The sequence below is a fragment of the Echinops telfairi genome, unplaced genomic scaffold (genome assembly GCF_000313985.2).
Source record: "Echinops telfairi isolate 266 unplaced genomic scaffold, ASM31398v2 ScPeMD7_443;HRSCAF=831, whole genome shotgun sequence".
NCBI classification, from domain to species: domain Eukaryota; kingdom Metazoa; phylum Chordata; class Mammalia; order Afrosoricida; family Tenrecidae; genus Echinops; species Echinops telfairi.
The window spans coordinates 82948417-82971833 of record NW_022104341.1 but is presented as its reverse complement, the minus strand read 5'-3'; the positions used below and the strand labels follow the sequence as shown (position 1 = coordinate 82971833).

Below are 23417 nucleotides of genomic sequence, written 5' to 3'. Positions count from 1 at the left end.
GGAGAGCTCAGTGGTCAGTCTCAGTTGTCCTCACCCCACTGTCCGAGAGTGGCTCACCTCTATGGAAGCCCCGGCCAGGTCCTGCAGTGTCGGCCACTTCTACAGTCCCCAGGCAGGCAAAGAGATGAAGGTCAAGGGTAGGGAGGTGGTGGTGGCCTTCTCAAGCCCACCCCTAGAGGCCAGACTCTCACCTAAGATGTGGCCCTCTCCCCTCCCTGGCAGCCTCGCCCTCCCCTGGGTTCACCTGCATCCATCGGGAGTAGTAAGCAATCACCGTGGCCACCTGGGTCTGCTGCAGCATGACCTCTGAGACCCACACTGGGGGAGAGGGGTTCACATGAGGGCACTGCTACCTCCCTGCTCCTATCCCTCTGCCCTCTGCCCCACGGGCCCCAGGGAGGTGGCCTCGCTCTGGGGAATACTCACCAGCATAGGCTCTCCTGTCCCCGTCCACCTCGCTCTCTGCCTACCATGGAAGCCCAGGTGGGGAGTCAGCATGGAGTAGCGTGGTTCCGGGCCCCGGCCCCACCAGCCCTGTCCTTCCCCTGCCTACCAGCCTCCTCCAGGGTAGATCCCGCTTCTCTCGGTCATACCAGCGCAGCAGGCCCTCCCGGAAGGCTTTCACCTCAGCAGTGTCTTTGAACAGGTGGTACGGAGAGACAGAGGCCTGCAACACCACCTTCTCCTGCTGCCTGGCCAGACCTGGAGGTGTCCGAGACTCCTTGCTGCTGATGGGCACCAGGCCCCAGGACACAGCTTCCTGGGCACCTCTCATCCCCACCACCACCCCTTTAAGCTTTGGAAATGGGGCCCAACTACATTTGTGAATTGTCTCAGGATGGTAATGTTGGCCCTTCTGCCTTGGGGTCATAATGAAAACCCATCGGTTTCAGCCAAGCAGCTGGCACCTGTTTGCACAACAATTTCAGGCTCGGGATAAACTCGTTTAATCTCCATGAAAGCCCTGTACAAACTACGGTCCTGTTTTACAAGCAGACACTCAGTAAAATTAGCCCAGTGTCATACACAGCATAGTTAGACCTGTCCCCCAAGTGTATGGACGCCTTGATGCCATGCTCCTTTGCCAGCCTGACTCTGCCTTTCCTGGCCAATGAGAACAGCCCTCTGAGCCATGCCCCAGCCTGGGCTCCTCACCATCAGGGGCAGAAAGCTTGGCCTGGCTGTTGCTGGGGCCACACTGCTCCCCTCGATCTTGGCTAGATGCTTTCTTCCTGTGACTTCTCCCGGCTGCTCGTGGCTTCTTCATGGTGGCCTAGAATACATGGGGCCAGCCAAACGCATGTCACAGGGGGACTGAATCTGGAGGTCCTGCCGAGGGCACAGCCATCTCCCTCCCTACACCCACCCCGTAGAGAATCTCACTTTTTACAAGCACCCTCAAGATGTGTCGGGCCTGCTCTTGGCTAGCTGTGGCACTGAAAGATGACCAGAACGGCTGAGCTTCTACAACCAGCTGCCAAGGGACCAGTGAGTACAGCCATGAAGCAGTTGAGAGAGGACATTTCAAAGCCTGCCCTCCTGTAAGGCGTACCTGTGTATCCCTGGTGCTCGCTGTGACTGTATGTGGACAGGGGTCATTTAGAGGTATCTGGGAGCATGGAGTAGGGGGCATGGGAGGTTTATCTGTTTAGAGCTGTAGCATGTTGATGCTGACTGGGCCTTTGGTGGTCATCTAGTCCATGGAACAATGATTAAACGCTCAGCTGCTAAGGGAAAGAAAGGTTGGCAGATCAAACCCACTCAGAGGATCCTAGGAGAAAGACCAGGAGATGCGCATCCATAGAGATTACAGTCTAGGACACTCTATGGGACAGTCCTCAATCACGTGGAGTCTCTGGGCAAAACCAACTCAACAGCATCTAACATAACAGTCCAAAGCCTTCGTTTTATGGACAGGAGAAACCAAAGAATCAGAGAGGGAGAAGATTTATCTAAAAGCAAGTGATAAATCAGTGGGGAGTAGAGATGCGCTATTTTTACTCCTAATCTGATCTAGTACACCACTGCAGCCAGACCACTAGTGCTGAGGAAGCCCTTCAGGCTGATCTGAACATCGTCTCACTGTTCACCTGCCTGCGTTAACTCCAAAAATGAAAAACAGGTAATACTTAGTGGTTCCTATGTGCCAGGTCCCAAGTTAGGTTTTTTACTCCCCTCCCTCAACTAGCTCCTGACAACCAGATGAAGGTAGGGACGGGGTATTATTACCTTCCTTTTAGAGATGAGGAGATAGAGGCTTATGGAGAAATGAAGTTATTTGTCCATTCAAACCCAGTCTGCCTCCAGAGCTACATTCTTCCATAAGCAGTTCCTGCAACACCTGTTTCGAGCCTTCTCCTCAAATCTACTGTCCCCTAACTGTCATCAAAATAACATGCTTACCCTTTTCAGAGAAAAATATGCACACACAAACTTGGCTCCCTTTGCACTGTCTGCCTTCCTTCCTGTATTCCAAGGAGGAAAAATGCCTCCTCTTAAACTATCCTGGCTTAAGATCCTGCTCCTTCAAAACCTTCTGGCCTTCAAGACCCACTGTTTTCCTTTGCCAAACGTGCTTGTTTCCACCGTTCATTCGCCCATTCATCTCCAAAGAGTAAAGTAACCTTTTCAAGATCACGTAAAAAAAAAACACCCCAAGATATGAAAATAATAATAATTTATCAAGGAGTCATGAGGATGGGAGGCGAAGGGAGGGAACAAAAAGGAGCTGAGACCAAGGGCTCAAGTAGACAGTGATTGAAAAGGATGATGGCAACATATGTACAAATGTGCTTCATACAATTTTTTTTGTTTTGTTTTTAGGGGCTGTGCTTCATACTATTGATGTATGTTATAAGAGCTGTAAGAGGCCCCAATAAAATGATTTATTAAAAAAAAAAAGCCATTGCCATTGAATTGATTCTGACTCAAAGTGACCCTATAGGGCAGAGTAGGGCCACTCTGCTCCATACGGTTTCCAAGGTTATAAATCCTTATGGAAGCAAAGCTGCCTCGTCTTTTTCCCACAGAATGGCTCGTGGGTTAGACCTATTAACCTTGGGTTTAGCAGCCCAGCTCATAATGTTAAGGGGTGACAAATACTAACATAAAGAGGATAAGTAGAATGGGGCCGGGCCCAAGCCAAGCTATGTTGACCCCCTCCCCAGAAGAATGTAATACAGAAGACAGCACTGAAGAGCTAGCCCGGGGAGTGGCGAGTCTGTCCAGACCACATGGGTGCGAACTAAGAGGGAGAGAGAGACAAGAGCATCGGACACATGGAATTCAGGACAGATAAAACCCTCAGGACCAGTAGTGGGAATAGCAGTCTCATCAGGGTAGGGGGTTGGCGGGGGTGAGGAGAACCCATCACAATGTGGGCTATAAACCCCACCCCCCAGGGGGACCAATAACAGAAATGCAGGTGAAGGGTGACAATGGACAGTGTAAGGCAGGAAATAACAAAATGATTGATCAAGGATTCATGAGGGTGGAAGGGGCGGGAGGAAGAGCTGATACCAAGGGCTCAAGTAGAAAGAAAATGTTTTGGGAATGTTGAGGGCAACATATATACAAATGTGCTTAATAGAATGATGGAGTGTCATAAGTTTTATGAGCCCCCAACAAAATGATTAATATTAAAAAAAAAGATAAGTAGAGCAAGTGAAAGAAAGGGTAATGGGGTACAATTGTGAAAACCATGGTCAGGCTGGACTTAATGAAGTAATATTTGACCCAAGTCTTAAGAGTTCAGAGACTTGGTTTTGTAATATCGGGACACAGTAAGCAGCAGCTGATTGCAAAGGCCATACGGAGGGTGCCTGGAGTGTTTGTGGAACAATAAGTTCAGTGTAGTTAGAGTGGTATGAGAAGGGGATGACTGATAAGCAGGAGGTAGGAGATAAGTCAGAGAGGTAACGGGGTGGGAGTGGCCAGACCACAAAGAACCTTATGGGCCATTGAGAAATGAGGACTTTGGTCATTACACCCATTGCCCTTATTTAAGATTCCAGCTTAATATGCCCTTATAGGCTCAACAATCTGGCCTTGGCCTCACCCACTCACTATACTTGTGCCAAATTGACCTGGATTTAGTTATTTCCATCCTGGGAATAGCTACTTATCCAGAGTCTTCCACCTAACACATTTCTTCTGCTATGCGTTGCCTAACATCTACTCATTCATCAAACCTTGGCTTTCAAGTCCAAACCAGACCCCTGTCTTAGCTTCTACATTTCTGCAATAGCTTTAAAGCAGTCGTTATTATTCCCCTGGTGGTATAGTGGTTCCACATTCGGCTGCTAACCAAAAGGTCAGCAGTCTGAAACTACCAGCCACTCCAAAGGAGAAAGATGAGGTTTCCAGTCCCATAAAGAGTTAGTTAGGGAAACCCACAGGGGCAGTTCTACCCTGTCTGGGAGGGTCACCATGAGTCGCCATCAACACAAAGGCCGTGAGTTTGGTTTCATTAAACCAGTGTCCTGACTGTGATGCCTCAGATGCCACTTGGCCTTGTGTAAACGGCCTCCTTTAGCCAGATGTGCCTTTGTCTTTCTCCTGGTTCTAACTGTATTTGAGACTGAGCTCACTTTTACACCCTAAAACAGTACATAGTAACCATTTGCACCCCCGGGGACTCCAAAGCCCTTGTAACAGTAGTGTCTAATTCACCCACTTGACAGTAAAACACGAAGAAATGGCTAGGTCTCTTTTACTTATATTATAGCTGTATCTACAAGACTGCACAAAGTCAGATAAATACTTGTTAAATAAATTAACGGGATGGGGGATAGTCACCGTATTTTTTTTTTTTTTAGGATGGGGGAGATCTGAGTAATCCAGAATACGGATGAAAAGGCCTCACTACAGGGAGAGGGGTGGAAGGTACACTAGGAAGAAAGGGCTGGTTGTCCTCTGTGAGCCCGGGTGATGGGAACTAGAGTCCTTGGGAGGGCTCCGAGCTCTCGGATGCGTCTCCTCTCTCAGGTTGGAGGAGTTAAGTCCATCGCCCTCAAGGTCCCCTGTACTTCCTATTGCTCTGCATTGAGCTTCAGCAATGAGCGCCAACATCGGAATGACTGTGAAGATGGTGCCGGACGGACGGGGAGCGTTTGGTCCTGCTATACACAAGCGACTGCACGAATCGGAATAGATTCCGCGGCACCAAACCAGTTGCTTTAAAATCTGTCCTTCCCTCACCATCTTTACAGCCAGAATCACAATCCAAGTCGCCACCATAACTTGCCTAACTTAGAGCAAAAGCTTCCCAGCTAACTAGTCTCCTCTTCCCTCTCCAGCTTGCCCATCGGTCCCCTTCCCTGCCTTTCACTTCCCAGACCGCACAGCGCTCTCCATCCTAAGAACTTCCCAAGCTCGGAGCGACCTTCTTTCCCCATAACGCTTTGGTGTTTAACTGCTAGGCGTGCGGCTTAGCCTCTGTAACGCCACTTCCTCGGGGAAGCCTTCCTTTATTACCCTGCCCCGGCCGCCCCCACCCGAAGGCCGCTTCCCGAGGACGTCCACCAGGAGCCCAGGGCTGCCCTTACCTCCCGCGCGGCTGCTCGGACGCACTCCAGGGGGCGGGGCTCCGGCCAATCCGGGCCGCCGGCCGGCGGCACCAGCCAATACGCTCGCAGCGCGCGCCGGGCCCACCCCCGCTCGGCGCCAGACCCGGGAAGTCGGAACCGAAGTCCAACCCGAGGGCAACCCTGAGGGTGAGACCCCACCCCCACCCCCAGCCCCGACTCGAGGGTCGCGCCGGGAAACCAAGCGGAAGTCCCACGCTTCCACACGCAACAGGCGAGGAGCGCGTGGTGTGTCATGGCCGCTGACGACGACGATGGCGTAACCTCAGCGATAGCAGCATCCGACGGTGAGTGACTCCGGGACAGGTCGCCCTAAAAGCCTACGAGCTCCGGGGAAGGGGAAGGCCTGGGAAGCACAGCTCCGCAAACCTTGCTCGGGCTTCAGAGGACAAAAGAGTTTTCAATCCGACCCTGGCACGGAGAGACCACAAGTCCCAGTGTGCATCGCGACCTGGGCTGCAAAAAGCCTGGGGTGCTGGGAGTATCATCAGGGCAAGTTAGGGCATGTCGGGAGATGAGGTCTGAGCTGATAGTTGTGGAGCAGGCTGGGAGTTGTGGTCCAAGGAAATACGACGACGTATTGAGACCTGATCGTGAGCAATACTTATCAAGCTCTGGAGCTCCCTGGGGGCTGTGGCTTCCTTTGAGGCGCCTTTTGAGTTATTAAGAGCACTAAAATCCTCAATCCCAGCCAAGTATTACCTGTAGGGCTTGAAAGGAATCTCAAAAATCATAGTCTAGCGCCCACACTCCGCACCCCCCTGCTTTTTACAGGTCGCGATATTTAGGGCAACAGAATTATCCCAAAGTCTCAGATAAACCACTGGAAGACTTGGGCTTCCGGTCTTCAAATTCGGACGTTGTCTGGTCCAAGGCTTGTGCATAGAGCGTGAGGAGCACAAGTGCTTGAAGGGAAAGCTACCATATTTTGCCCTAGTAGAAACTGCTCCCCAGGCTTCAGCCCTGGCCCAGTGTGGGATATTTGCTCCCCTGGATCTTAGCTTGAACATTAACATCCATCCTATTGCCTACCTCCAGGTGGTATCAGCAAATGCACCAAGTCTGAGGAGCTGGTAATACAGGTTCCTGTGGTGGACGTGCAAAGTGACAACTTCAAGGAGATATGGCCATCGCTCCTGCTGGCCATCAAGACAGCTAGCTTCGTGGCTGTAGATACGGTGAGGGTCAGGAAACAGGGAGGGCAGGTCATAGTGGAGAGGCTGGGCCTGACACAACTCTTTTACCCACTCATAGGAATTGAGTGGGCTTGGGGACAGGAAGAGTTTGCTGAACCAGTAAGTATAAGTCATGTTCTTAGTCCCAGCCCTGGCAGGAGGGGCAGACCTTAATCTTTAAACCCAATCCCAAGGTGCATCGAGGAACGTTACAAAGCCGTGTGTCAAGCTGCCAGGACCCGTTCTATCCTCTCCCTGGGCCTCGCCTGCTTCAAGCAGCAGCCAGTTACGGTATGGGCTGATTTACCCCAACCCAGGCCTATGGCTGCGGGAGGAAGGCTTCTTAGATTCTAGGGAGCATCAGGTGGGAGGTTTTCTCCCAAGTCTTGATACAGCAGCGCTGCTGCTTCTTCCAGGGTGAACACTTGCACCTGGCCCAGGTGTTCAATCTGACTCTATTGTGCATGGAGGAATACATCATAGAACCAAAGTCTGTGCAATTCCTGGTACAGCATGGCTTCAACTTCAACCGGCAGTATGCCCAGGGCATCCCCTACCATAAGGGCAATGACAAGGTAGGCCTCCAGACTAACTCCAAGAGTGGAAATTATTGGGTTAGGTGGGGAGGGGAACACTTTCCAGGTGGAGGAAACTGGGTCATTTGTACTGAAGAGGCTCCTTAGGGGAATCTGTTCTTCCCCATGACTTCTTTCCTTCCACCTAGGGTGATGAAAGCCAGAGCCAGTCCGTGCGGACACTGTTCCTGGAGTTAATCCGGGCCCAGCGGCCCTTAGTGCTGCACAATGGCCTCATAGACTTGGTGTTTCTATACCAGAACTTCTACGCACAGTTGCCTGAGAGCCTAGGGACCTTCACTGCTGACCTGTGTGAGATGTTCCCAGCTGGCATTTATGACACCAAATATGCTGTTGAGTTTCACGCCCGCTTTGTGGCCTCCTACTTAGAATACGCCTTCCGGAAATGGTGAGTGGATGGTGGAGGGAAAGGGGTGGGGTTTGGTAGGACGTTTGTTCCATTCACTCAAGATATGTGTTGACTGCCTACCACACGCCAGGCAGTTCTAGGTGCTGAGGAGTCAGTAGGAAACAAAGCAGAAACAAAGCCCTAATCTCATGGAACATGTATGCTGGAGGGCCAATACCTTCTTGTGCTATTGCAGTGAGCGGGAAAACGAGAAGCAGCGGGCAGCGGGCAGCCCACACCTCACTCTGGAGTTCTGCAGCTACCCTTCCAGCATGAGGGCCCATATTGACTTCCGCTGCTGCACATCTCCTGCAGCCCCCCGTCCCCACCCCACCAGTATCTGTGACAGCTTCTCGGTGAGCGCGCCCGCCTGTTTCCTGGGGGGGACGGGATTTGATGCCTGGAACCATCTTCCTAAGGCTCTTTTTTGCCTTTAGGCCTATGGCTGGTGCTCCCTGGGACCACGGTGCCCTCGGTCCCATAATATTGACCTCATCATTGACAGTGATGAGGCTGTGGCAGAAGATAAGCGGCGACGGCGGCGACGGCGGCGAGAAAAACGGCGGAGGGCTTTGTTAGGCTTGCCTGGCTTGCAGACCTCTGGGAAAGCTGAGGATGGCCCTCCCTTGAAGCAAGTCTGTGGGGATGGCCTCAAGGCTGAGGACACTGAGGAGGAGGTGGCCGGGAATGAGGTTACAGCGCAGACTGGCTGTGAGCAAGATCACAACAATGACCTGGAGTTGGCACTCAAGGCCGCAAGGCCCGGAAGCACTGCCGTGGCCGCTCCTGAAGAACCAGGCAGTCAAGCCAGTCCTCACCCAGGGTCTGGGGATGGACTGCACCGGGCTGGCTTCGATGCCTTTATGACAGGCTATGTGATGGCTTATGTGAGAGTGAGCCAAGGACCCCAACCCTGCAGCTCTGGACCTTGGCTACCTGAATGCCACAACAAGGTCTACCTGAGCGGCAAAACTGTGCCCCTCACAGTGGCCAAGAGCCAGTTCTCCCGCTCCTCCAAAGCCCACAGCCAGAAGATGAAGCTGGCTTGGGGCAGCAGCTGACGAAGCTTCTGCCTAGTACTTGGGCCCTAGGAAGAGGAGCTAAGGATAGAATAGAGGGCTTTGGGGCCCTCTAGCCCTGTGACTGTTGTACTCCCAGCTACAGAGTTAGGGGGAATTGCGACCTTGGCAGAGACACTGCATTGCCCTTGGATGTCTCCTTTACCCTAGAAGCTGAAGGTAGAGGGTACAAGGAAGGAGGCTGACCAGTACCTGTAACACCATCTTTATTTATTTTTAAATCTGAACGTGTCTTGAGAAAATTTTTTTAAAAAAGAAATCAACAGAAACAAGTTATGAAAATATTTGACCAGCTTCATCTTTGGTTATTTCTTATTGTGCCTCTGTAAGGACAGACTATTCCCATAGCTCCGGAAGGGAAGAAATTCAGTCCATGTATAAACCATTTAACCATTCAGTATAGCACATGTTGACAAATATATAAAGCAGGCCCTAGGGCCTACAGAACCAGCCCACTCCCAACCACAAGGTTGAAAGTCCTAAGGGCAAAACATTAAGACTCCTTCATAAATAGGAAAATAGATTAATCAATTGGAAAAGGTTTTTGAATAGGTTAGCTAAGAGCCATGACCACTACATGTTGCTTTGCCCTCCCCTTGCATAGATATGTAGTGATGTGGTCTGACTGTGCAGTTAAGTGCAAACAGCAATTATTCAAGTGTCTTAGACATACTGGCAAGAAGCACCCCAGTCTTCAGATCTGAGAAACCAGCCGTGACTTTTATGGCTTCCTGGTCAGCTCCAGGTTCCATCCGGTAGCTTATATGCCCCAGGAAAGGGCAAAAGACAGACCTGGTGTGTGAGAAAGAACCTGGGGTAGTAGCTGCCTGCCAGCTTAACCTAGAACTAGGAGTTCTCTGGTCCTGTCTGGGGAAATGTATTGGGGGAATCATTTGGGAGCTAGAGCTCCTGGCTGGATTTCAGAAGCTTGGTATCAGCTGTTGGCCCTAGCTAGTAAGGCCTCTCACTGCTACCTTTCCTCTCATACATAGCCATTAGGCATTGAGAGCCCCAATGTTAAGCTTGGCCCAGGCTAGCTTGCCTGCACTATGAGCTCCACGGAAGGATCAAGGCTGTGCACCAAGGGGGCCTATGGCTTCAGCTGAAGGTTCAACCCCAAGGTGAGCAGGGGGTTAAACCCCCTCACCCATCCTCTTCTTCTTGGGCCTGCCAGCCTCTGCCTGAGGTGGAGAAGGGAGTTGGGGCCAAACTTCTTGGTGTTTCTTCCTCAACTTCCATCTCCTCTAAGGCAACTGCAGGTCCTGGACTTGTCACTTGGGTCCTGGGCCCAAAACCATTTTCTTCTTGGAGACTCGAGCAGTCCATGGCCTCATGAGCTGAAGCAACTGGTGGGGCAGATGCCTGGAATGGTGGGATCTCTCTTACTCGGTACTTGAGACTACTGAGTCGTGGTGGAGGTCCATCAGAGAGTGACTCCTCTCGGCCCATGAATGGACAGGCCTCTTGGTGCAAGAACTCAGGTGAACCAGGCAAAGATCGCCACTGGCGAGCAGGTGGGGCCAGGGGCTCCTGCCAATCAGCCATCGACACAGTTCCAGGCCCTGGTGCGTCTAGGTCAAATACCAGGGAGATGACAGACTTGCTAGGCAGGTCAAAGAACTTGATCTTGCCACCTTTGAGGTCCTGGCGAGCACTGAAAGGGTTGACCTTGGGGGTGCGCGCAGCAGCACCTCGTTGTGGCCGATAATAGGGGTCTAAGACACTCACTGTACGTGGAGGTTTACGGGAAAAGATGTCTGACTGGCTTCGAGACAGCCAGATAGTACGTCTCGGGCGTGGAGACTTGGGGGGAATCTTGTCATCCAGTGAGCTCAGTCGCTTCATCCCAATTCCTTTCTCTATGAGTCCTGAAGAATAGACAAGTCAGGGTTACTTTCCCCAGTCACCACCCATAGAAAGGGCCCTTTGTACTACAAAGTGGTGATACTCCTGCTGTTCCCGAGTCACCAGTGAGGAAGCAGACTTAGAAAGGGGAAGCACTGACAGGCCATACATCTTAGAAAGTTCCATGTGCTTTTTGACATCATCTCCAGTCCCTCTCTCTTGTCCCTGGACTTGGGACCCTGTAATAGTCACAGCCCTAGAGGGTAAGTCCCCACATTCTGACCCTCCCCCTCCCCCAAGGATCAGGCACTTACCCTTGGCTGGGGGCTGCACCTTCCTGTCCTGCTCTAGCTCCTCCTCTTGCAGGCGGCTCAGAATTTCCTCCAGGGCCCTTCCAATCTCCACAAATGATGGTCGCAGTTTGGGGTCCATCTGTAGGCATCCACAGGAACCATTAGCTCTGTCCTCCTAACTCCCACCCCACAGATGGCATTCGAGTTTGTTTCTGGCATCTTAAAAGGGAATTCACATGTGCGGGTAAGAGATCTTTTCTGAAGACCCTAGGCCCTGAGGGTGCCGGGGCTAAGGTCAGGGAAGATATGATTTGTCTACTGTCCTTCCCTCTTTTCAGCCCCCTTTCAGTGTGCCTTATCCCATTTGGTGCAGGACCCTTCAAAAGTATGTGCTCCCACTGGCTTACTCTGTTCCTGAAGCTCTACTCCAGGGGTCCTCAAACTTTTTTAATGGGGGCAGTTCACTATCCCTCAGGCCCGTTGGAGGGCCGGACTATAGTTTTAAAAAAACTATGAACAAATTCCTATGCACACTGCACATATCTTATTTTGAAGTGAAAAAACAAAACGGGGCAAAAACACCTGGCAGGCTGGATAAATGTCCTCGGCGGGCCGCATGTGGCCTGCAGGCCGTAGTTTGAGGACGCCGGCTCTACTTACTATGCATGGGTTTGGATTATGGCCGGCCCATCCCCATGAGCCTAGCATAGTGTCCCATGCCAGAGCAAACAGTAGCCCCAAACCATTGTCTGGCCTTGCCCATGGGCTGCGAGGACTAAAGTGGGTTACAATGTTGGAGGTGGGTGTTCCTACTCACATGGCTCTGGAAGTTACCTAATCAAAGCCTACCTTCGCATTGATATAAAAAGTAGGTCCAGCACCAAAGTTATATAAAATGAATGCTACAAAGCTTTTTCCACAAATCCTCAGGACCAAGCTGGATCCATAGACAATAAAACTTGACCAGAGCCCCCTCAACACCTAGGGCAAGGTGAGTCTAGCCTGCAAGCTAAGGTCTGGATAATACAGACCTTTCCTCAGTACCAGGCTCTGGAGCCCAAGTCCAGATCGAGAGCTGAAGGGTGGACAGAACACTGTCACCGAGGAAGAATGCCACGAGGTTCCCATCCAGTGCGAAAGGCCCCCTATGAGGCTAATCAGGCCAACCAAGTGAAAAGGTTCAGCCAGCCCCATGGGAAGAAGACTCACATTACAGCAGTTGAAGGTGAGCTGCAGGAAATCCGGGGGACAGTCTCCCACCATGTGCTGGAAAGCGTCATAGTCCAGCCCAAAGTTCTGTGGATGGGGTGCAGGGGCATGAGAGGGTATTGGGGGGTATAAGTGGGTGTAGATCCTTAATTGCCCTCTCCCCATCCCAAGAAAAAGCTGGGAGCTGCTGTTGAGATGCAGCTTAAGTTCCACCAAACTTCCACAGTGTCCAAACCAATCGTATCCCAGTGGCTCCTCATCCCTGCAGCTCACCTCTGTGCGGGGAAGATAGTCTGGATCAGCCTGGATGCGGGCGATGATCTCACAAAGGATGATGCCATACGAGAACACGTCCGCCTGGTGGGGAGTCAAGACTTTGGTTTTCTTTTTCAATGAGGGTGAGTGGGTATCTGCCTCCCAGGTCTACGAGCCCAGGTCTGGCCCCATTGCCCGTATTTTATTCGTTTTACTCAATGGGCAGCTGCCAGGTACCAGCCCCACCCCCAACAAGAAAGATGTGGCTCCTCACTCTGAACACAGATAATCCCGGATGCTTACTGGTTCTGAAGCGACCAGGCTCACCTTCTCATTGTAGGGCTCATCTCGAAGAACCTCAGGTGCCATCCAGAAAGGGGAGCCCACCACGGCTAGCTTCTCACTCCCCATGCTGTGAGGGGAGATTAAGTGGAAATGAGCTTGCTACTACCTGGCCCAACGGGATCGCTGACCTTTGGGCTTTCCTCCTCCCAGGGGTGAAGCACAGGCTAGGAGTGACCAAACTTAGGGAGCGGAGGTTGAACTGTAACCAAGCCCCACCTATTGGAAAGGAAGGTGAAGCTTTTCCTCAGTCTCAGCTCCCCTCGATGCCCCAGCACCCATTAGGGCTACCCACCTGACATCAGGGATCTTCTCCGCCAGGCCAAAGTCAGCCACCACTGCAGAGTAACTGTTCTCATCCTTCTTTATCAGGCAATTCTAAAGTTTCCAAAGAGGAGGAGGAAAATGTAGCTAAGAAGTGGGAACTAGCCAGCCATAGAGTTGCCACCACCTCTTTGTGCCTCACCACCCACTTCCGCTCTTTGATGAACCACAATCAGACTGTCTGAATGATCTGACCTGGGGGCTCTGAGCTAGCCATGTGACATGAGTTAGTCCAGAATGTTGCGTGGCTGCCCTGGGATTTACTACATGCTCCAAATACAAATATCTATCTTTGCTGTCGATATGCTAGGTCTGATTTAAAATGCTAACAATACCTCAATGAACAAAAGAGAAAGTTTTCCTAGTCCTCTTGGAGCTTAACATATAGTGGAGGAAGGCAGACTATCAGGCCTCTGGCCTGCCTTCCTCCTTCAGACTGCAGAGATCTAAAGTCCAGGCCTGCCCTGTGTCCACGCCTACACATTCACACCTGCCCACAGAATTACAACTGGTCTCCGTGGTCTGGCTTTATCCAATAGGCCTTTCCACCCATCCCTGGAACTCCCATCCCCGCGTCCACGGTCAGTTTGACTTGACAAGCATAACTAGGTCCTTCAAATCTTTGCCTGTTTATATTGTTCCTTCCCATTTGGAACGCTCTCCTAATTCTTTCACCTAAAAAAAAAAAATGTCTTTCCAAGGTGATTTGTCCAGCTCTCACCCTCATTTCTTTCTCTTTTCTGAACCCCTTTAGCTCTGACTCTGTGCCACCTCCTCTTACAGTCTACCAGAGAAGCTCTGAGCACCTCCGAGCAGGTTCTGTTTTGGGGCCTGCCTTTCTCACAATTCGTGGGAGAGGCTCAGGACATGTCCACTAAGCAAATGCTGCTGACTCCAGAGAAAGAATGAACCCAAACAACCTTTAAATAAACACAAAACAGCAACCAGCTCTCTCCAAATAACTGCAGTCAAAATAACTCTACTCGGCTGGCTCAGAGGCAGTCCATCCCACCCCTTCCTCCAAAGACAGCGCCGGGAGCAGGGATCCTTGGCTCACAGGTACATTTCTGGAGCCAGTGAGGCCCTATCTGACCTAACTGCCCTCCCTCCTCACCAGCCTTGGCATCTGTTCTCAAATCACTGCCAAGTTACCGCCTACTTATACCCCATCGGGTACAAATCAATCCATTACTCTGGCCTTGATTTGATATCTGCTCACACTACTCTCGTCCTCCCCCATGTGGACGGAGTCTGAGGTTACATCACATCGTTTCCTACTCCAGATCCTATGCCATCTCTGGCCTCCAAGCAGGACAGTCCTGTGTTTGTCCTGGGTGACTCTACTTAGGACAAGATGGAGCCAAGGCCAGCCAGCCTACGACAACCAAAGCCTGAGCTATAGGGTGCTGACCTATTGAGCAGTGGCAGCTCAGACGTCACCCATTTCACTCCTTTCCCCGATAGCTTCTGTCTCCAAAGTCCTATTTGCTTTATAGCTTTCAGAAGCACCCTGTGAAAGAAAGCTTGGGAATAGCAGGTAAGGAACAGAACATAGCCACAATGCACTGCCCTTGATAAAGCGCTTCCGTTTCTGCTCCATCTTTGCCTTCATGGAGGCCTACTCTTCAATTCCTGCAAACCACCCTCACCCTCTGGATGATCAGCTGAGAAATGGCTCAGGCAGCGATGAGTGTGTGAAGCAAAGCTTTAAGGTCCACTCTGCCTCTGGTCTGGAGACTCCACTGCCCTCTCCTGGTTCCTGAAAACATTTTCCTCAGAAGTTATGAGAAAAATGAAGAGAAAAGATGACCAGGAATAGCTCTTATTTCCCAGCAAGCTTCCGGAGCTTGTTGGAAAGGTCTTGGTCTGGAGAAGTTTTTCGGGCAGCATTCATTGCCTTTGCTGCCTTACCTCCCGCTTTTCCTCACTGGCTTCTGCGCAAAGTATGGGAGGCCTCCAAAGACCTCCATGGCACTAAACCAACACCCAATTCGTCCTCCTTCCTGATCTGTCTGCTGAGTCCTTCCTCCGTGTCTCACATGATTCAGGAGCCACGCTAGTACTATACTGGTATACAAAGCTGCTGAATCAGGTGTGGTCACGGAGCTAGCTGGCTACTACAACAGCGGTTCTCAACTCCCTTTGGGGGCCAAATGACCTTTCACAGGGGTCACTCGAATCATAACAGTAGCAAAGCTACAGTTATGAAGTAGCAAAGAAAGTAATATTATGGTTGGGGTCACCACAACATGAGGAACTATATTAAAGTGTGGCGGCATTAGGAAGGTTGAGGACCACTGGTCTAGAGGCTGTTCCTTTCTGATGACCCTCTGCTGGCTTCTATGACACATTTCTGGATTTCTTTCTCTGCCTCTGGCCACTCTGCAGACTCCAGTGCAGGCTCTTTTCCCCGTGCCAGCATATCATGCTCTGTAGTTCTATTTTGGGCATACAGCTATTTTTGCACTGCCCTGTGGAGGCTTTCCCACATTTCTAGTGATCACTTCTGTGCAAATGACCCCAAATATACCCTTAGCCCTGATATTTTCCCCCCAAGCCTCAGATTTGTATATACAGATTTCTGGTCATCAGAAATGGATTACTCATATTGAATGTGATACATACAAACCTGAACTAATCCCGCGCGCCCCCCCCCCCACGCACACACACACAACCACACACACACACACAACCTGTAAGTCTGGCTCTATCATTGGCAAAGTATCCTAAGCATTCTTACCTAATCTTTCTCATGATGTGACATTTGTCATATAATAATGAACGACACTGTTTCTTGGCTGTTGGCCTAATCACATTGACTCTCTAGGAAGGCAGGGATCTGAAGAGGAGAGTGGCCTCCCAGAATACTTCTAGCCCCTTTGGTAAGTAAAAGAGTGTCCACATTTACTTGGGTGGAATTTTTTCTCACAAGCAATTCATTGTTCATCGTAACACATTGACTGGTGTGTAGATCTGAGATTCTTACATTTAAGATGAGAAAAGTCAGAATTACAACTAGAAATGGTAAATACACAGGTCTTGTGATTTTACAGAGGTTTCCTCAATGGCTTCCCCAGAGGGAGCTGGGGCTATTTCTACCTGGAGGCAGAAGGCCACAGCAGGAGCTGTGCATTCTTAAGAAGGTAGCTGAAGCGAGGGCCCATTAAGTGCATACCCCCCAAAAAAAACAATTGCCATCAAGTTGAGTCCAACTCAGGATGTCCCAGTGCTGCCGATTAGAACTGCTAGCCACAGAGTTTCCAGGAAACCAAACTAAACTTGCTGCCAACAAGCTGATCTCAATTCATATTGATATCTGTCTCCCTTCTAGTCTATGATTTCCCCTTCCCACCCAAAGTTACCATCAAAGTCCATTTTGCAAAAATCCTTTATTTTTATTTTTTAATTTAACAATGGTCTTGTATAATACTTGTTTTTTTTTATTTGGCTAAATTTATTAGCATAATGTACTCTAGGTTCATCCATATCATGGGGTACTTCAGTTTCATCATCATTCTTTAATGTTGCACAGTATTTCACTGTGTGTATGTATAAAACTTCTTTATTCATTCGTCCACCAATGCGTATCTTAAGAGGCTTCTCACATTGGTGGCTGTTTAAGAGGTGGCTGAAAACACTTTTTTAAAACCTTTTTTGAAAAAAAAAAAAGAAAAAAAAAGAAAAAGGCGTGAATCACACTCTGAGGGGCACAGCACAGATCAGTGGTGCCTGCTTGATGACAAGCAATAATGGTAGTGAGCAGAAACAAAGGGCTTTCTCAGTTGTTCCCAACTGAGTCACATCGTAGACACAGATGGATAGTTACTAAAACCAAACAAACAAAACCACCACCCTCCTGGCAATGAGTTGATTCTGACGCATAGAGCCCCTGAAGGGCAGGCTGGAACTGTTCTGTAGGGATTCTGAAACTGATGTGTTTGAACTGCCACTCTGTGTTTAGCAGAACAACATCTAACGCACTGTACCACTACCAAAGATACTGGTAAAAGTGCTGTGTGTAGTTATTGCCATTTCTTGATGGAGCTCATTACGTTTTTTTAAATCATTTTATTGGGGGCTCTTACAACATTCCATACATCAATTGTATCAAACATATTTGTACGTATGTTGCCATCATCATTTCCAAAACATTTTCTACTTGACCCCTTGGTATAAGCTCCTCTTTTCTCCCCTTCCTCCCCCACCCTCCCAGAATTCGATACTTTTAAAGCCACATTACCAGCCATTTCTAAATAAATTCTCAGCAGCACCACGATACCAATTTATATCAATTCATCTCATAGAAGTAATTACAAAGTAGACTAAACAGCTCTATCGGACAGACTTCATTCTGGGGGCAGTCGTGCCAGAACCACTGGAATAAGAATCTTACCAAGACAGCAGTACTTTCAGGTGATACTGTGCTAGAACACTGGGGATCCTCTTGCTTTACCACAGGCCCGATTCCATTTGGAAAAAGGCATCTGCTTTTTGCTTGTCCTGGACTTACACATTCCCACTAAGGCAGTTCCCAGATTACAAACTAGCACAGTTCCTCAGTTTGCCTTTAAGTAGAATTTGTGCCTAAGTTGGAACAGTTAGGTACGGTTTGTATCTAATGACAATTAGTCAACTGTTTGTCTTAGTATATTGTATATAGTGTACTGTGCTATGCCTAAAAAAAATTAAAGAAGCATCTCCATTACAACAAAACATTAATAATAATTAGTAATGTTTTGATGCACGTATCAAAGTAGCACCTATTTTTTTATTGCAAATCTGTGTGCACTATGAGTTTTAACATAACAGGCTTCATGGAAGTTGGTTCATAACTATAGGACATCCTGTATATTGAAGCCCTTCTTTCAGTGCCATCTGGTCATTTCCGTGCGGTCAAGGACAGCATTTATTTTACAGATTGGGAACACTAAGGCCCTACAAGCATTGAAGGCACGTGGAGGGGTGGGGCACAACTAGACGTCTCTATGGCCTGAAGCCTCAGCTCTCGGCGGATGTTTAGGCCCCTATGCTATTAAGTTCATCCGGTGAAACCGAGCTAGGAAGCCCCTGCTCTGAGCATCTGTGCTAGATGCTAGGAAGATAAAGGTGAATAAGAGATGCATTTAATCACATACTAAGTAGTGCCAAAAAGCTTATGGAATAATTCCATATCTTTTAATAGTGTACATTCCACTGTAAGTTAACCTGTTACTGTCCATAAAGAAATCAAACTTAGACCCTCCAGAGCTGACAGAGAAGAAATCATTGGAAACCTCAAAGGCCTACTTTGTCCCTTCAACCTTATTTTCACCTGGAGGTGTCTCATTCTTATGGCCACTGTCACCACCACACAGGTTTCCTGAGTGGGGCTGCTCTAACCTAGGTGTTGACATACAACCTTCCCCATAGTAATAAGGTTAAAATAAGCTTGGAACATTCATATACAACTTAGCCTCAGAGATGATAAAGGGGCAACAACACAGTACCTCAAATGGAAGTTGAGTCATTAATTCTCACCCCCTGGAAGTATCTTCAACACCTCCTTAAAGTCCAGACACAAAGAAACCCAGAGACACAAGGGGCTCTTTCTCTTAAATTTCTAGTTTCTTGTCTCAGGCCAACTGACACTGGGAATAATATCCACCCCAGGGAAACCAAAGAGCAGTGGTCTTACACTTTAGGTCTAAAAAGGCTAGTTACTTTCACAGTACAACACAACAAACCTAAAGAGAACCACACAAGAGCTTTGCACAATGGGAAAAAGCATTTGGGGAGTGGGCACAGAAGGGAATATGGTGAACGCTTAAGAGTGGGAAATGATTTAAAAAAGTAAAAGAGTAGGAAGATCTCTCTTCTCCAGAAAGCTCAACTGTCCTGCTCTAGAGTGTCTATTCCCTGGTCTGAAAATGTATCTAACCTGTGCCATGTGGCTGAACCTTCAATGATACAGTGTTGTGGGCTGTACTTTAGCTATTGCTCAACACTAAGATTTTTAAGCATGTCAAGTTCAGAAACTCTCATTTTTCATATTCCTTCAGCCATAGTGCCAGGCCCACAGCTAGACACTCATGTAGATGTGGAGGAAGTAATCTGTGTTACTGAAAGATGACTTAGAATAGAAAGCAAATATTTTATTTTGGCTGGACGTTAAAACTGAGCACCAATCATCAACTTAGGTAGTTGCTAAATTAATACAACCCCATCCATTTGCCTGGAACAACTCCAGTTTTCTAAAATATTCTGGAAGAAGAAGAAAAGGCTGATGAAGGGATGAAAAATAGAATTATGACCTTCCAGGTCCCAAGTGTCAAGGTTCTGATTTAGATAAAGGGCTCCTTACAGCTGATTCCCCAAGTCTACTTGCCCATCTTAGTGCTTCTTCTGCTACAGTGCTGTTGTTGTTAAGTAATGTTGTCGAGCCCTTTTTGACATACAGTGACCCATGTGACAGAGTACAACTACCCCACAGAGGTTTCTTGGCGGTAATCTTTATGGAAGCAGATTGCCAGGAGTTTCTCCCGTGGAACTGCTGGGTGGGTCTGGACCACTAACTTTTTGGTTAGCAACTGGTCATTTAACCATTTGCACAATCAGAGCTTCTTACAGGAATAGTGCATCTGACTATAAATGGCCCTGCCAGGCACAGGGGCCCTATAATTACCTCCTCGAAGCTATGTTCTGTGCAGCAGTTTATAAACCAATGGTCAGGGTCTTCAAGGAGAGGTACTGCTGTTTAACACACCAGAATCTCTGCTGTGTAAGGCAGCCAGGAACTTGCTGCCCTAGGTTTTGTTGGCTCTGATGGTACAACCTGCTTTGTTTTCACTGGGAATTTTTTACAACAGGCTCTCTTTATATTCACCCCTGACAGAGGGGATGTGTAGGAGTATACGTGTGCATGTGTATATAAACCTGTGTGCGTGTGCCCACACAGGTTGAGAACAGAGAATGAATGACAGCTATTCTTAGGCTGGTACACACTCTTCTGTCTCTCCGTGGAAGACTTTACATTTAGTTATTGGGCATATCTGCTAGATGAGCTTATAGTTCCCTGATTAATGATTAAACAGTTCTATTTATATAAACCTTGTCACAGAGGTGTTCTAAGCCATTTGTCCATGAGGTGCCTGCCTTGTAGCATGGCCAACTTCTCCTAAAAGCAACTCTTTTCTAACTTGGTCACACAGAAATTTGGAAAGCAAGGGAATACTAACAGAGACCAAATGATGCCAAAGAAGAACTGGCAGGATAGCAGGAACTCAATCACACAAACAGAAAATGGGTCAGTACACCATGGCTCTCAAAACCTGCATTCAAGTGATTAAAAATCACTAAACTCCAGCTCTTAGCTACTTCCTGAAGACCATGAGAGAGATCACCAAGAGACAGGGCCTCACACATCTTAACTGCTGTCACTCCAACAAGGTAGGAATGTCTCGACCCCCCTCATGGCAACTGCTCCTGTAACACACATTCATGAGATGAAGTCAAACATTAAGACCTAAGAGGCATATGTTGCCTGGCTCAACATCAAAGGGCACCTGCTCTGATGTTAGATAAGCTTTCTAAGGACTAGGTATAGAGAATAGAAAGTTGTGTCTAATCAGATTAAATGTGAAATCTATAAGATATCATCATAATTTCTGAGCTCATTAATGATTAGTTTCTTAACCCAGCTTTTTTTTTGGTAAGAAAGGAGGGCAGCGTCTATCAAAGAGCTGTGAAAATAAAGCCTTCATACCTTCGATGTGAGATCCCGATGGAAAATGCCTTTGAAGTGAAGGTAGCTGAGGCCCACTGCTATGTCATAGGCCAGTTTCACCCTCACAGTCCAGGGCAAATGCAGGTTACTGTCTAGTAACTGTTCCAGGTTCCCAGAGTTGATATACTGCAAAATAGAAGGAAAACCTAACTACCATTTGTCAAAAAAGTTTAGGCCGGTGGTGAAACTGTATGTAGAATGTGTGTGTATATAAAATATGTATATATTTAAGTTAATAAGAGTTTATTCTCAATCTAGGCACTATGGAGCCACATACAAAGACACAATCTTTGAAGAGATATCAATCTACTAAGGGATAGAGACACAATAACATAAGGCAAATGCTAAAATATAAGTAAGGTGGTACCTGCAGTACAGAGGATGAAGCTATTAACTCAGCCTGGCCAGCCAAGAGAAAATAATGTGTCTAAGGATGGCTGGGGGAGCAGAAAAGGAGAGCACACATGGGCAAAGGAGCTACGCAAAGTTAAAGGTTAAGTGAACAATGCATTCAGAAAACAAACCGAGTATGACCAGAGTGCATTATATAAGAAAGGCAGGAAGTGAAGCTGATAGGCTTTGCTAAGATATGTGTGCTTTATCCTGTTTGTAGGGAACAAAAGAAGCATTTTAAAGTGGGGGTAGGAGTAATATGGTTACACTTGCTTTTAAAAGATGGACTAGAAGGAGAATGTAGAAAAGGGGTAACAGGAAATTATTTCAACAATACTGGTAAGAGAAGTGACCCTGAGTCAAGGCACAAGTGGAGGCATTAGAACTGAGGAAGATTAAAGATGTACTTAGATGGCAGAGTCAAAAGGTGATTGCCCAGTGTGGGCTTGGGAACAATGAGAAGTTCTAGGATAATACATGGCTGGTTCCTGAATGCCATTATTAAATGGGCAAAATATAAGGAAATGAGCGGGTTCTATGAAACAGTAGCAATGCTAAAAGACAGCGAGTTTAGCGTAATATGTTGAGTTTAAGGTACTTGTGGGATAGCACAGGTGGAGAGGTCCTACTTTAAAGCTTAAGAACAAACCCTAAGCTGGAGATTAACATCTAGGTGGCAACAACACTCAACTGAAATAGTTATTGATGTCAAAGGATGTATAAGAATGTCCAGAGGTTCACATGTAAGATGAGGCATTAACAAAATCCCAACTCCCAAACTGTAAAACTCACAGCCAAGCTTCTGATTCATAGCAACCCTATAGACAGGGTAGAACTATCCCTGTGAGTTTCAAAGACTATAACTCATTACAGAAGTAGAAAGTTTCATCTTTTTACCCCAAGTGTAACCCACTATACCACCAGGGCTCTTCCAGAATCCCAAGGAACAATAATATTGAAAGGGCTGGTCAGAGAAAGACCAACCAAGCAAAAATGTCATCATGGAAGTCAAAGAAGGAGGAGCATTTCAAAAGGGAAATAACAATACCAAATGCTACAGGTCAGGTAAGATGCAGGTGAAAAGTGTCCACTGGATTTGCAAGTAGAACGTCATTGGTGATCTTGGCAAGAACAGTTTCAGTAAAGTGGTGAAATTAGTAACACTAACGTGAACTGAGGAGTGAGGAAGTGATAAGGCTATGGAAAAACCATGTGAAGATGAACTCTTCCCAAAAATGTGACTGAACTCCATCCCTACATATGCATGAAGAACTGCTGTTTTGTTTATTACAGCATATATATATATATATATATATATATACACAATAGCAGCAGACATAATAGTAGCTAATGTCTTATAGAGTGCTTACTTAGTGCCAGTTTCTAGGAACTTGACATTTTATTTCATTTAATCTGTACAATAATTTTAAGTATACTATTATTCTTATCTTACAGATGAGGAAACCAAAGCATTTAGAGATTAACTTACTCAAGGTTATCCAATTATTAAGTAGCAAGGCTAGAGTTCAAATCCAAGGAGTCTAACTTCAGATCCATATTCTTTACTACTACTGGGGATTGCAGCATCTAAGTCAAAAAGCCTCATGTAGAGTACAAGCTCAGATCTTTCTACCAATTTGGTTAATTAGCTTACCCAATCCTAGATGATGGATTATTTCCATCCACTTCCAAGAAACAAAAGAGGCAAATTTCTCTTAAAAAATAATACACACACAATACTTATTTGGGGAAAATGTTAAATTTACAAAGGACCAGGTAGCCTTTGGGATAGGAAGCTCGCCTCTCTCTGCCATTAAGTCAATTCCAACTCATAACAACCCTGTAGGACAGAGCAAAACTGCCTCTGTGGGTTTCCAAGCCTGTAACTCTATGAGAGTTGAAAGCCTCATATTTCTCCTGCAGAGCAGCTAGAGGTTTCCAACTACTTACCTTGTGGTTAACAGCCCAACATGTAAGTCACTCTGCCACCAGGGCTCATATGGGATAGGAAGCAAAAGATCGGAATTCTAGTCTACTACTTCCTCTTAATAGTCTTGTAGTTTGGACCAGTGAATTAACAAGGCTAATTATAAAGTTTATACACACAGAGTTTGTGCTTTTCCCACTTCTGCTTTATATATATTCATGTTTATACATGTGTAATTATAAAG

At 47.6% G+C, this 23417-nt stretch overlaps 3 protein-coding genes and 1 non-coding gene across 5 annotated transcripts in view; 2 read left to right on the top strand and 2 right to left on the bottom strand.

Moving 5' to 3' along the window:
- The window catches only part of MUTYH (mutY DNA glycosylase), a 5370-nt gene extending 2700 nt beyond the window's left edge, over positions 1–2670 (bottom strand). Inside the window, exons 1-6 of the mRNA XM_004699688.2 lie at positions 1384–2670; positions 1156–1273; positions 554–702; positions 427–466; positions 245–318; positions 58–99 (exon numbers count right to left, since the gene is read on the bottom strand). Of these exons, the coding sequence (XP_004699745.1) occupies positions 58–99; positions 245–318; positions 427–466; positions 554–702; positions 1156–1267 (417 nt within the window). The 5' untranslated portion in view covers positions 1268–1273; positions 1384–2670. The remainder of the gene's footprint in view (positions 1–57; positions 100–244; positions 319–426; positions 467–553; positions 703–1155; positions 1274–1383) is intronic.
- A 3073-nt stretch (positions 2671–5743) lies between these two features.
- TOE1 (target of EGR1, exonuclease) lies at positions 5744–9050 on the top strand. Of its 2 annotated transcripts, none has more exons than XM_045291930.1 (8): positions 5744–5872; positions 6624–6763; positions 6840–6880; positions 6955–7051; positions 7177–7335; positions 7596–7744; positions 7941–8100; positions 8182–9050. In XM_045291930.1, exons 1-8 carry the CDS (start codon positions 5821–5823, stop codon positions 8803–8805), a joined length of 1422 nt encoding a protein of 473 aa, XP_045147865.1. In that variant the 5' UTR covers positions 5744–5820; the 3' UTR covers positions 8806–9050. The 2 variants fall into 2 exon arrangements, with proteins under 2 accessions (XP_045147865.1, XP_004699529.1); XM_004699472.2 differs by having other exon boundaries at positions 7485–7744.
- On the bottom strand, positions 9019–22852 carry TESK2 (testis associated actin remodelling kinase 2). Its single transcript, XM_045291769.1, has 8 exons — positions 22793–22852; positions 20833–20979; positions 13063–13145; positions 12753–12837; positions 12444–12527; positions 12171–12257; positions 10983–11100; positions 9019–10691 (listed from the first exon to the last, which is right to left on the bottom strand). The coding sequence occupies exons 1-8, from the start codon at positions 22850–22852 to the stop codon at positions 9967–9969; spliced, it is 1389 nt and encodes a 462-aa protein (XP_045147704.1). The 3' UTR covers positions 9019–9966.
- On the top strand, positions 11625–11756 carry LOC115870237. The gene has a single exon (XR_004046607.1). It is a non-coding gene; the product is annotated as a small nucleolar RNA SNORA42/SNORA80 family (small nucleolar RNA).
- Positions 22853–23417: the final 565 nt, after the last annotated feature.

What these genes read in the sequence shown, in the direction of transcription:
- TOE1 (XM_004699472.2), top strand. Translation starts at nt 5,821, where the DNA reads ATGGCCGCTGACGACGACGATGGCGTAACCTCAGCGATAGCAGCATCC. An exon ending in TCAAGCAGCAGCCAGTTACG is followed by an intron (nt 7,052 to 7,176) that starts GTATGGGCTGAT and finishes TGCTTCTTCCAG; the next exon opens with GGTGAACACTTGCACCTGGC. An exon ending in GAATACGCCTTCCGGAAATG is followed by an intron (nt 7,745 to 7,940) that starts GTGAGTGGATGG and finishes GTGCTATTGCAG; the next exon opens with TGAGCGGGAAAACGAGAAGC.
- TESK2 (XM_045291769.1), bottom strand. Translation starts at nt 22,852, where the DNA reads ATGAGGCTTTTTGACTTAGATGCTGCAATCCCCAGTAGTAGTAAAGAA. An exon ending in ATCGGGATCTCACATCGAAG is followed by an intron (nt 13,146 to 20,832) that starts GTATGAAGGCTT and finishes TGGAAACTTTAG; the next exon opens with AATTGCCTGATAAAGAAGGA. An exon ending in GGTGCAGCCCCCAGCCAAGG is followed by an intron (nt 10,692 to 10,982) that starts GTAAGTGCCTGA and finishes TCTATTCTTCAG; the next exon opens with GACTCATAGAGAAAGGAATT.